This window comes from Ciconia boyciana, chromosome 2 (assembly GCF_034638445.1).
Source record: "Ciconia boyciana chromosome 2, ASM3463844v1, whole genome shotgun sequence".
Taxonomy (NCBI): Eukaryota; Metazoa; Chordata; class Aves; order Ciconiiformes; family Ciconiidae; genus Ciconia; species Ciconia boyciana.
In genome coordinates, this window is record NC_132935.1 from 21,673,336 (window position 1) to 21,687,403 (window position 14,068).

Here is a 14,068-nt window from a genome sequence, read left to right on the forward strand (position 1 = left end):
AGAAAGAATGTAATACTTGATAAGACATCAACCTATGGGAATTTGCAGAAGCTGTATTTTGGAGTGAAAGTAATTTCCCATTACATTAAAAAGTTGTTGCAGAAAAGTTTGCCTGTGAGTATGTAACACTATGAATAGCAAACTGCAGCTCTGGATTCACAAGAGAAGCTTCACTGTGTTACTCAGAGCACTTTGCAACTTCTTTCAGTTGGGCAGCAATCAGCAAGCTGCAAAGGGCGGGCAGCTCAACCCTTTTTAGATCTGAGCCCAGTTCTCTAGTACTGCAGGTATTTCAGGTTGCAGAATGAATGTGTTGGCATTCTGTAATTACAATAGAAAGAATTTATAAGACCCTGGTGTGCAACTCATTTTTAACATGCAAATTCCCTGTTTTCAGCGTTTCAACTTTCAAAGGTTTGTGGCAGTTTAAAAGCAATCCTCTTATAAGTGTATAAATTGCAATGATTATAGGAACAAGTTGTAATTGTTTCTAGTAAGTTTTTAGGAGTCTTTGATGTTATGATTAGTGTTTTGTATGTTAATATATTGATATGGGTGCTTATTTGCCTGGATGCTTGTATGCTGAAATGGTCACTAGGTTGCCTCAGCAAACAAATCTTTGATCTCAGTAGGTCTGTTTGGTTAGAAATAAAACCTAAAAGAAATTAAACAAGAACAGTGCGTGTTCTGAAGTATTCACAAAGTGCTGAGATTGGTGATTGAAATACAAGAAAGGAAAGTCATAGTTTTGCAACCTGATCTTCAGGGGGAATGCCAAAAACAGCTACACTAAGTAAGTTATTCTTATTCCATGTATTCAAGTGTTGTTTTGGTTTTTTTTTTAAACATACTGTAATGATACCATAACCACATTTACAAAGCTTTCACAGTGACTGACCAAACAGCGTGGTGCATAGTCCATGGCACTATGGACTGAACTCACGGCTCTTTGGGTTGGCTCAAGATGCAAGGCAAAAGCCTTTGCATCTTGAACCACAGTAGCTGTTAGATGTGGTAAGTTAGACAAAGCGTGTTTGGGGGGCCTCGTAAGAACTCATACTGACTTCAGCAAATCTGACAATTCATATAAGACAGAAATGATACGCATTGCCACTAGCCAATACATTCCAGTGAAGCATCATCCCATCATGCCACTACACAGAGACTGGAATGTCAGAGGTGACAACCCTGAAATCCAGTTCCAGTTATCTTCTGTTACCATGCTGACATGAAGTCTTATCATAGTCCAATCAAGTTCAAATTCTTCTTATAAAACCAGATTTCAGTTAGTAGTCTTCCATGTAATGTAACATGGAGAAATGCTATCCAGTATGTCCAATAAAATGTCAGAAAGAATCCACCTTTTTAAAGTGTATAGATTTTACTGATGTTTCCCACCAGGCACTAACTCTCAGAGAGAAATGGATGGTATGTCTTATGTCAGCTGATGTCCTTCTGTGTTTATAAAGCATTTAGTACACTAAGACACCATGTCGGGTTTTTGTATCATTAAAAGAAAAAAAAAAAAAAACAAAAACCAAAACCAGAGCAGGGTAGGAAAATGGGAATGAAAACTGTTCCACTTCAAGGGGAAACAAACTACTTCATTTTCCTATTATGCAACAGGTGTATTTTTATCTCAGTACCTTGCACAAGAAAGTAGAAAAAAAAAATCAGCTTGTGTTTACCTTTGCTGTACACAATGCAGTTGTTTTTGTTGTCTTCTACTCCTTGCCAAGTCACATCCAGCAACCACTTGGGGCCAGCAGTCAGTACCATAGGGACTGAAGCCTTTGTCTTCTGTAGGAAGGATGATAACAAACAGATGCCATTTGCTTGCCTTGATTAAGAACTTGAATAATAATAGTAATAATCATTTTATTTGCAAACAACAAAATCTCCAAACCCATAAGCCAAGGCCTTATTCCCCTACCTTGGGATTTTTTTTTAAGAAGACACAAGCAGTAAGCTTTAGTTCTTTCATTGATTGAATGGTGAAACTATTATCAAGGATTTTTCCGAATGATATTGGATCAGATCTCCAAGATTAAGCAGATCTCTGGTGGCTGAGAATTATAAAGGGAATGCAGATGACTTTCACAGCAAGGAGCCAAGTGTTTAGAAGTGAACTTTAGACACATTGTACTTCATTATCAATGGGATCTCACTATTTCCTGAAACAGACAGGAAAGAATTTAAAGAATTGGTATCCATTTCAGAGATCTGTCCTGGGTAACATTTGTATTATCATAGGAAATCGTTGTGAATGGATAATGGAATTTTTCCCCTTTTGCTAAGTGTTGATGTGTGATTTTACTATGTCTGAAATAATAATAATGCTAATGATTCCCTGCACTTTGTCTCCAAAAAGACTATAAAAGTAGTTGTATTAATAAATTCAAAGGCACAAAAGTAAAGCATGAGATCCATTGCACTGAAAGGCATGCAGGCAAGGAGACACACATTTAACAAAACCATCTCCTGTGTATATTTTAGATTCTATACTTAGAGAATTTGGTATTTGAGGAGATAAGGTAGAGGCTTTAAATTTATTAACACTTAACTTCTTTTACTAATAAATGGCAAAAACCCTGTAGGTAATCCTGAGTTTGTCAGTATGTGGCACTGAGATGCCACTTACGACTTCTATCATTCACAGTTCTTTTTCTCTATATAAAGCATGAAACCATAACAGAGAGTACAAAGTACAACAGCCACCACGTAACTTTTGTTGTTTGTTTTTTTTTTCCTGGGATATAATTCTGTCCAAGACACTCCAAGCTTTTCTAAGAGAATTTGATTATTTTTTTTTATATTCCATCAATAATTCTCTAGTTGGCTCCAGCTATGTTCTATTGTGATATTCTGTATGATTAAGAGAGTAAAAAAATTTTAAGATACGGAAAATCATATATTTATATGGACATTCCAGATGCGTTGGCCATATTTATTATCTATGACTGTTCTAGAAATGTAGTGAAGTAGCTTAAGAGTTACCATAGAACATATTACATTCCCAAAATATAGATGAAAATATTTATTGAAAATAAGATATTATTTAAAATACTTTAGTTATATAAGATTAAATGCATACTCTTATATAAGATATATTTAATATAATTTATGATATATCAATACTTTATTAAAGATGATCGGATAAGACGTATTGAATGTCACAGTTCTTCACATTTTCAGTTGTTGTTTTGATCTGTTTATTCTCTAATATTGTTTTATCAAATATAGTACATCTTGCTTAATTTGCATCTTATATTTTGCATTTTTCATCCAAATGTTTATGCATAAGTCAACATTCTTCTATATGCACTCCATGACATTATTCATCTTCCAGAAGTGTTGGAAAAAACAGATAGAAATGAAGAATGGAATTAGTAAAAAGGAATGTAACAGCTAGTGACAACATACCTACCTAGTGTAAAAATATTGCAACCAGAGACATGCAATGTCTCAATTCCTAATACTGCTTTTTCTACGGGAAGTTGCAGGAAGTGTGTTTGCTTATATGAAGTATTACAAGAGTCAACCCAACCACATGTGTTTGAAATCTGAATTTAAATTCTGATTTGTAATTGACCAGTAAACAAGACAATTTTGGTTTTAAGTTAAGTTTTGGTTAAGTTTGTATATAAATTATCAAGAAGTCTGATATTACCAATTATGAAATCAGTGCAAAGTATTTACATAGGGACTGCACAGAAAATAATGATGTAAATGAGGCATGAACTGAAAAAGATCTGCAAGAGATGAGATGAAAGGTAATCAAAGTATCATCTCTTCTATTATAGAAAAGTCTGGACTTTAGTGTCATTTACACCAAAACAGCTCTAAGGCTGCTATGGAAACAAGGAAGAGTGGTTATTCTTCACATAGCTGAGAATCACACTCATATTAAACACAAGCTTTAGCGTGAATGTTGGCAACCGTGACTGCACAGCAATAATGAAGAGGAGGACCAGGACATGTTCCTACCACATGCTGCATTTCTCCAACTGCCACTTCAGTCAAGCCTTTAACATGTTTTTTGTGCTTACATGTGCTCTCAGTCTCTGGTAATCCCAAGTACAATCAAAAGACAGTGCAATACTATCCAGGTAGTGGACTTTTACAAGTACACCATAAATGATTCAAATGTTCAAACAAGGGTTTTTTTTTAAGTTGGAGGCCAAGTTAAAAAACAAAACAAAATTCTATCTTTTAAGTGCAGAAGGAATCATCTATTTAATTTTCACAAGATCTAATTCCTATTTCTGGTTTTCTTCTTCCCAGACATCTGACAATTCATTGTGTCTCTCCCATCTGCAAGGGTATTATTTGCATTAAGGTGGTATCAAAAAGCCTCAAATAATATCAGGATCTTCTTGTGCTGGGCAATAGTTTATTATCTACATAGACAGGACAAATAATATGTCCTGGGAAAGGATTATACTTAACCACATACTGCTGAGGAAGAAATGAGATGCAGAGATACTGTCTGACTTTCTCATGGACATTAATTGCTCCTTTAGTAAGTGATAGGCTTAGTCCCCGGCCACCGCCCCTGTTCCTTCTAGACAATGAGAGGAGCCCAGGCTGGTGCCGCGTCCCTTCCGAGGAGCAGCAGCAGCAGCAGCAGCAGCAGCAGCAGCAGGAGGTAGACTGAGCACCAGCAGTCAGGACGCGAGGTCGCTTTGCTGTCCCCCGTTTACAGGGCTTTTTTGGAACTTAAAGACCTACATGGAGATCACTAAATTAGCTTCCAGGTCGGCTTGGCAGTAAAACTTGTAATCAGTTCAGCAGCTGTGAGTGGTCTCTAGGCACTAGAGATAGGCTGGAGGAGGAACAGGGTGTTTTGTCTCACAGCTCTGCTAGCCCAGAAGAGCTGGTGGACACCTCAAAAGAATTTCCCACTCTCCCATAGCTCTGCTCCCAAGCTCCACAGATATGTAAATAAACTTCTTTTAATATGAAAGCAAAACTTCACAAGGCCCTGGCTGCTTGTAAAGCTTGGCAGCTCCACTGAGGGAGACGGGCAATGGCTTCTCTTTGAAGTACCTCACAGGCATATTGTGTGAGCTGTAAGACGAGTCGGGACCACAGCAGCAGTTCTTGGGGTCTGGCATCCCGTGAGGCTCACACATTCATAGGAGGTGTTCACCACCGACAAAGGCTTGCTCTTGTTGTGCCTTATTACATAGTAAGAATTGAAGCAAGCCTGCTGATTCAGGAAAGGCCATTTCCCTAAAATGGTTAAAATGAAAAGACCCCAGTCCAAGATAACAAGAAGCTATGGTTAAATCAGTCATGCCTTTATCACCTCAAGATTAGACTACTGCAATGCGCTATACCTGAGGCTACATTTTAAATCCATTTGAAAGCTGAAGCTGGTGCAGAATGCGGCAACCCGCTTGTAAAGCAGGATATCGTGCTTTGAGCGCATCACACCAGTGCTTTTTAATCTGCACTAAGTGTCTGGGGGATTTAAGGCGCTGGTTACAACCTGTGAAGCCTGGGACCTGTCTATTTGAGATACCTAACTGAGACCTGCCAGGTCCTTTGCCCCAGCCGTATGACCACAACTGAGATCCACCAAGGAACATGAAAAAGGGCTTTCCTGGCTTGACACCGAAGAAACTCTTGGCAGGGCAAAATGTTCTTCATGACAACTCTTTACCTTTGGGACACCATCCCACTTGAAGTAAAGTATGTTCTTGCTCTGACTGTCAGAGTGTACTATGAAAATTAGCCTGTAATTCATAAGATTTGTCATACTGTAACATTTAGTTGGTCATTCCCAAAATGGTGGTGGTGGGAGGTGTTAACTACTTTATGCTTTTGGGGTTTTTTTTGCAGTGCTATTAGGAATATCTCTGGTTTAAGAAAGGTACCTTTTTACAAAAAAGCTTCCTTGACACAGTAGCAACAATATTACAGCTGCTTAAAAATAAGACTTCAAAAACCAAACAAAATTTTATTTTTCCCTCCAAAAGAACTGCTACAAATTACTGAAAAGCTTACATAACATCCTGCTTACTGCCTAAGGGTAATCATAGGGATCTACTAACACAGGTGTCCATAAGATGGGGCCATACAAGAGGAACCTCACATTTTGGAAATGAGGGCGCATTAAAGAACCACAGTATTGTTCACTGCACTATACTAGGTAAGTGTGTATTCTACGCTACAGTCATTTTTACCTGAAAATGCAATTTGTGCTAATGTCTTCATGCCATAACTAGACAAATTTGACAAGGACAAACAGGGTCAAAACTGTGATCTCTCAGGGAACAATTAGAATCAACTAATGAGGATGAAAGAGGTCAGGCAGGCATCCACTTTTCACTAACCTTTGAAGCAACTGGACAAACAAGGGAGGTAACCCTCAATAAATGTTTATATTCAGTCAAGAGGTTAATGGAGATAAAAATAGCCATCACAGCGGGCCGAAAATAGTTTTGCACTCTCGCTAAAAGGAATCCATGCTGACAAGTAACATTAGATGGGCTCTTCCCTGCAAAGATTTCTAACATATGATGTGTGTGGCCTGCCAGAAACTTGAGGAAGCCCCCACGCTGAAGGGAAATACGGTATGAGCAAGTTGTTTGAAATCTATGAAATTCTGATGTCAAATGCCTGATTGTTGGTAGCTGTTTCCTAAGAAGCTGTGCCAGAGCAAGAAATAGGTACTGAGCTGATGTTCAGTAAGTCGCTGTGACACAACCATCCTGTCCCAGGCGTGGTGTTCCAAAAAGTGTTCAACATTATTTAAGGAGATGTACCGTTCATTGAAAAATCACTACATTTCTATCTTTACCTTTTTTTTCTTCAATCAGTACAGGGCTCTATAATGTCAAAACTACTTCCTTAAAGTACTCTCACCAAAACAGAGGAAAGTTGCTGGAGACTTAAGATACTCAAGAGCTTTGCTTCTAATTGCATTTTGGTTCCTGCAAACAGATTTTCTTTCTAAATCTTCCAAAGAGTCTGAGTTCCCATAGAAGATACAGAAGATTACCAAAATGTCTTCGTGCCCTTGGAGAAAGTTCTCATGCCCCACGGTGCAGTGTTACACAGTTATACAGCCAATTAAAACAAGACTGTACTGGGAGGAGAACTGTAAATATATCTCAGGTGCCTTCAGATATGAGTCTGGGATAGTAAAACACCAGTTAATACACCGACGGAGGTTCCTACTTTGAAATTCAATTTAAAGTCAATTTGATTGACATAAGGTTGATGTACTTTCTGACATGCTGAAACCGCAGAACGTCCCCTCTCGAGAGGTTAAGTTCACCTTTGGCGGCCACCATACTCAATACAGCAAAACTTTATAAGCTCATCAAATCAGTTCAGCTGGGAAGGTCTCCTAAGGGTCATTCTGGACCGAGCAATAGCAGAGATTTGCATAAGTCTCAAACTATCCCTAATTAATTAATATTTGTTCTAAGATGTTTTTGAATAAGAAGAATGGTAACTCCTTTATCACCTCACACTTACATTAACTGTCTTAATGTATTTCTGCATCATATAACTGATTACAAATTCATCAAACCCTAAGACAAGCCTATCCAAACAGCCCAGTGGACAGACACAGACCCTCATTGTTGTCAATTTGTGTGCAATCAGCTGGACTGTCTTTCAATTTCTGTAGCTTCCCTGAAAACTCTTATCTTTTTCCAAGGAGGATTCAGTCTTGGAAGAATATTTATCTCAAGGGCTTCTCTGGAAACCCTGCCAGTCAGGGCCCGTGGCAGCACTTCACAGTGCCACGGCTTTCTTTGCTAGACATGTGGAGGCAACTCCTCTCCACTTACACGAGACTGGAGATGTCAGGAAGTTTTTGGTGCCGTGGCTCCATGCCGATGACAAATATCACCAAATAAAGCAAAGACATGGCAGCCTCCACCCTATAAACACCTACTCTGGCATTGTGCAATTGCACCAGGATTTCAGTTTTCACAGCCCCTGCTATGTTTATCAGTGAGATCTTGAAACTTAAACTAAATGCAAGAGAAATTTTGCAATCCTTAGTCCTTGTGGTTGAAAAAAAATATTTTGAAAACCTGATACAAACGTAATAGGTGCAGTTAATTTCACCTAATCTGCAGACAGCCTGGGATAACTGTTTTAGTTACTACTTTACAACTTTATGGGATCCAGTGTTTCAGAGTAGCGTTCAAGTATCATCCATCAGATGCCTGTTTTATGGCTAGACGAAGAGTACAAGAACCTATTTATCTGCACAGATGTAACTGGTGTTCTGGCATGCTAACTGGCAGAAAGAAGATAGACAAATTGTTGCTTGTGATGGGCCCCAAAACTAGTGATGGAGGAAAGGAGGAGGGGTCGGTGTTACTTCCCAGTATCTCAGACAAGGTGGGAGGGAAAAAGTCCTCGTGCCTCTTCTGCCCAGGGCTCTGGATTCTCGCTATGTAGCGCTAGTGGTTAACATGGCAGTGCTGCACCTGCAGACTGGCTGGTTGTGAAACAACTTGCATCATTCCTAGTCTACAATGAACTACATTTGGCTATTTATTTTGGGATTCCACTTATCTGAAGAGGCAGCCTCTTCAGGGGTGGGGTTTTCTTTTTTGGTGATAGCAGAAAAAAAAGAATTGGTAACATTTGAAGAGGCTGTGGTCAAACCAAAGCCTTTAAATGTTCCAAACACAAAAAAGAAAAAAAAAAAAAAGAAAAAAAGAAAAAGAAATGTACACACAGATGGAATCCCAAAAGACAGCTGGGATTCCCTGCAACTGAGAAACCCTGCTGTTTACCCCAAGAGATCATCACTTGTCAAGTGACAAAACTGAACATACATTTCACCATATATCCACAAACCTAAAGCACACCAAAGAAAATATTCAAACAAAAAAATACACCCTAGGTCTGCTAATATTTTCCAACACTTGTCATGACTTCAGTATGATTCCAAATTTTTTATTAATATCAAATATGCCTGCTGATGAATGTCCCTAATGCAAATTAAATGTACACTAAACATTGAGATAATTTCATGTTACCTAGCTAGAATGCATTTTTTCAAATCTATAAAATAAACATAAATCAAATCTCACTGTAAGTTAGGTACAAAATAATGGCTGTCTAAAGCTTGTTCTAGTTATTCCAGGGTACCCTTGGAACCCATCTTCAAACTCTCCCCCAGACTAGGAAGGTTTAAAAGAATTAATCCAGATTGTGGAGCACCTGGTCCTAGCTGAGGGTCCTGGTGATTCCTTCTGGCTGCTTGCCTTGTGGTCCTGAGGAGGTGACAACTAACTGATAGGAACAGGAATGGAAAAGCTGGAAACTGGACCTCTGAACACTCAGTGAGCTTCCCCTGCCCACACCACCCCATGTTGATGGGCTTTCTACTCCTGTCCTTCCCTCCTATAAAATCTTTTCACCTGGCTTCACTCTGCAGCTGTGCCTCCCTTGCCCTGTCCTCCTACCCTTCTCTTTCTTCCATTTTATATATACCTGCCTAATTATGTCTAGATAAATCCTCCCTTTCCCAAAGAGCATGGGATGGACAGCAGTGTATTTTGCCATCACTCTCTTGACTCACCTTTCTCATTATATTTCTCCTATTACTCCCCATCCTGTTCATTCCATTCTTTGGGAAAGCAGTATATATATATATATATATATACATATATATATGTATGTATATATGCATTGTGTGTTTACACAATGACCAGCACCAGGAAACTGTATTCTTATTCTGTGCTGTGATTAGCATAAATATGATTAGGATATTCTGAAATTTGACAACGCTAAGTGAATCATCTCTGTTGTGGTGAGTTGATACCTGCGGGTAGCATGCCCACTGTCATCGTGTCTTAGTGCTCAGGTATCTGCCGTGGGTGTTGAACCTTTCCGTTTTACTGTGAAGTTGAATACTTTGGATAATACTATTTCAGAGATGACATGCACCTGTACCGATGAAATCACACTATATATAACTTATCTTTAGACAAGATATAATGCAGTGCTGCTTGCACACTTTCACACTGAATTATCAGTGCATTTTTCCTACTGGGTTAACCTCACTGTTGTCAATTATTGTCTACTCTAAGAATCAGGTCTCTCTTTCTACTAACGAGACCACATTGATATTCGCCAGTAAATATTTTCTGAATGCACTTGCTTGAATGTAACTCCCTTCCCTCTTGCTAAACATTTTTAATGTTAAATAGATGAATAGTCTGCTCAGTATGGCTCAGCTGCAATTCTGCAAACATCGAGTTTACGCTGGACGGGTTGAGGGACTAAACTCTGGGATAAACCATCAATCCTTGTTAATCGTCTGAGATTTGCTCTCTTACTTTGCACAAAGATCATTTGGGCCTGGGGTAGTTAACATGACTACAAATATTCTAGACAATCAAGGAGACAATTACAGAAGTTTTTCTAGAAGACATGAAGGCATTTATATTGCATATGGGTTAATTCTGCCTGGTCCCACTGTCCAGCTATTTACACTGAAACAGTCCACAATGATTGCTGTATCTACAGCTTAGTTACAGTGTGGTACTGAATAATTTCTGGTTTGCAGTAATTTTGGATTTTTTTCTCTGTTGAACTTTTTCTTACCCTGGAATGGATGATTTAAACCATCATTTCCAGAAGTCCAAATTTCATGTATTATATGTATTTATTTTTATCTAAGGAATCCATTAAAATACAAAAATAGAAAAGGACATGCATAAAGCCTTCTATAAACAGTCCATTATACAGAACTATAGATTACTTAGTAGTTACAGATTCTGCTTATTATATATTATTATTACTTTGTCTGGAACTGCAAACACAGGTTATGTATTTTACTTTAGAAAAGTTAATGTTTTTGTCATGAAAGATGAATAAGAAAAAGTCATGCTTTAGCAGCAGTAAACGATAATACTTTTTAATTTCACTTTTTTTTCCCCAGAACGAAAAAGGCAGAAAATAAAAAGTTCTCCATATGCCTGTCCAATATTTTAACTGTATAATCCAGTGCAGCTCTATTAGGATTATATTTCCAATGAATATTGTGAGGCCTTTATGAAATACATATTTAATACAAAGGTATTGTAGTCAATGGTGTAGGTATTAGAGTGTAACTCTCTTGATGGTGCATGGCACAATACTTGAACTTCAGTGGTGCACACACAGAATGAACACAAAATATTATATATCAATTCCTACCTAACTCATTTGAAATAGAATTGGGGAATAGAAAAAAAATCTTCTGTGCTTTTCTTCACAATTTTTAAAGATTTCTATGCATGTTTTTACTAGATATTTTTATATATATCTTTACCAACGGGAAACACGGTACTTTAAAGTAACAGTATAAATCCAATATACAGTCCTCTGTCCAAGTTTTATATTTGTTAAGACAGCATAATCATTTAAGGTAGAATTTTAAGGCGTGATTCAACAACCAGAAGTCTACATGTATGACTTTGATTAATTATTTTTAGTTCAGTTAAAACATCCCAGTTTATCTCATTTTAAGATTATCCTTGACATATTTAGAAATCCTAATGCAGATTTTATGGCCCACACCTATCCCTGATGGTGCTAATGGACTATACATAATGAATCATTCTAATTTGGATGAAAGGACCACACAACATTGTGGCAGTCCTTTAGAGAATTAAGGCTCAATTCTGATCTTCCAGACTTATGAATGCGTTTTTGGGATTAGGCCACATATCTGTACATCTGTTGAGTCTCAAGGGGTGTATACTCAGCTAAGTATTCTGACCTTCCAATGTACTGTATCAAATGTGTGGCCTTGGGATATGAAAGGATTTGATTACAACTGTATTTTAACACTGATTTAATATATAATTATGGGGTAAAACCTAATTCCTCCTTACATCTTCATGTAGAAAATTCCATCACTATTAAGCAGACACTAGGATATTTTTCACCCAGCGAGTGAAATGGAAACTGAAACACCCACCCAGGATAATGTAAAATCAAGGACAATCTTCTTAGGGACGGCTTTAAAATCAGCTTCTTATGTCCATAAAAAACAAGTTTAAATTATCTCCTGTGAGTGTGTTGCCAGTTGGTACACTGTTGCATTATGCATGATTCTTGACTGCTTATGTAAAAATAAACTGGAACAAGGTTCCATTAGTGATTTTCTATGTTACTCCATGCTTTCTTGTCTACAAGTAATGAGGAGAGGAATTAACATTACATATATATATATAAATATATAAAAATATATATATAAAATATTGATGGAAAGTTTGTAAATAATTGGAATTTTTGGTTATTCTCTATGCACTTATAAGTATAATCTCTATTTTCTAGTCTATCAAAGATAGACTGTTGTAAAATTTCCTTTAGCTTGTTAAACCTTCATAAGATACACATAGTGTTTTCATGTAAAAATCTTAAATTTTTTGATTCCACTGAAAACCCCTTCCTAAATATTATCAGTGAAAAAACCCACAAAATATTAAAACAGAGTTCACAAGAAAATTAGTTCAGTAGAAATTAACTTATGACTTGCAGTACTTTAGGGTTTTTAATCTTTCTTCCATTCCATCAAATTTTGTATAGATTTTTAAATAAATAACAATGCTATTGAGTAACTGATTAATATGGGGATTTCAGAGAAAATACATTTCAAAATTCTGTGCTTTTTCATCAAGATGATCTTTCACAGATCTGAATTATGGACTTTCTTTATGTTTTCAGAAGGCTTGGACCAAGCAGATGAACTGAGCAGAGCAGCACCTTTACCTTGCAAGCATATACTTTCTTCCAGTTGAAGAGTATGTTACACATAATCAGGTCATTTTTTCCCCACTGCCTTAAAAGCATGAGGATTTTTTTTTGCTCTTCTCACATAAAAATGAAAATGAAGTTCCCTAAAATGCCCAATGGCAGATTAAAAGGATCCTCATTTTTTGTAGCTTGTATGACATAGTTGCATAACGCAGCTCTCATTTAAATTGCTTCAGTGTACTGATTATATGCAGCATGACAAAGGACTGCAACTATGCAAGTTTCCATGAAAAAAAGAAGTTTTCAAAGAATGGGTGAAGGTCCTTCACTGGGACTGGAGATAACGGTGGAGAGTCCAGCAGCGGGACTGGTGAGTACAGGGCTCTGGTTCCAGTAAGACTCAACAAACAGCTCAGATCAGAATCTAAAGTGCAGGAAAACAGCCTGTAGCTTCGAGATTAGCTTTCTCATACTATTCCTGAGTTAAGCCAGTACAAACATCATCACGAATGCATAATTATGATTACGCACTACACTATGCATAATAGATCTTAAAATCTGGAAACAAAGAATTAGTGCAGGAATGCTGTTTTCAGGCTTTTGGTTTTGAACACAATGAAGCTGGGTGTAAGGGTAAAAGACTTTCTGTAAGTAAAAATAGTTCCAAGAAAATACATTTTACTTGGAAAATTCATTCAGATACTTATGAAACATCTACATGTAAAAGAAGAGCTAAAAGCGAGACGGGGACCTGGTGTTATGTTTATAACTTGAAAATAACAATGAACGAAGCCCAAACCCCTCCTATTTTAACATAGTTTAGGGAACTCAAAAAACCTATCACTTGGAATAAGTAACAATAGACAAAGAAGCTGGCAGTTTGGCAAGTTTATTTAAAGGATCTTTTTCTCAGAAAGAAATAAATTGATTTTTTTGAAGTTCTTTGCAGCAAGAATTTGACTACGAACCAATGTCCGATTCTGGGACTGATGGATATACACAAGCTGGTATCCTAAGTTTAAATGACGGCATTGATAAAAGAGTGATGCAACTGGCTTAAAGGGAGCTGATGGATTCATTCACTTTCATCTGTAGAAACAAAACAGTGTGAAAATGATGAATAGAATAACCGGGTACGTCTACAACTACAGAATATTGGTGTCAAACTCTTGCCAGTCACCAGTCTACTGATTAAGCCACTTCAGGACAGCAGTGCTGCAGCTCCTTGTTCTCTAATGGGACCCCTCGGGAGCTGCCAAGCCTCTGTTTGGGATCACAAGTGCAAGGAGAGGTCCTCAAGTGGAAGTGGGCCGCCTTTCAAAAGTAGGGAGCATCAAAA

At 37.6% G+C, this 14,068-nt stretch overlaps 1 protein-coding gene across 3 annotated transcripts in view; it reads right to left on the bottom strand.

The window, feature by feature from the left end:
* ZFPM2 (zinc finger protein, FOG family member 2) overlaps window positions 1-14,068 on the bottom strand; it is a 324,995-nt gene that overhangs the window by 106,330 nt on the left and 204,597 nt on the right. For 2 of the 3 annotated variants that reach the window (XM_072852051.1, XM_072852050.1), the window contains one exon: window positions 1,689-1,800. The exons of the other annotated variant lie outside the window; for it this stretch is intronic. In XM_072852051.1, coding sequence (XP_072708152.1) covers window positions 1,689-1,800 — 112 coding nt within the window. The remainder of the gene's footprint in view (window positions 1-1,688; window positions 1,801-14,068) is intronic. 3 annotated transcript variants of the gene reach the window in all.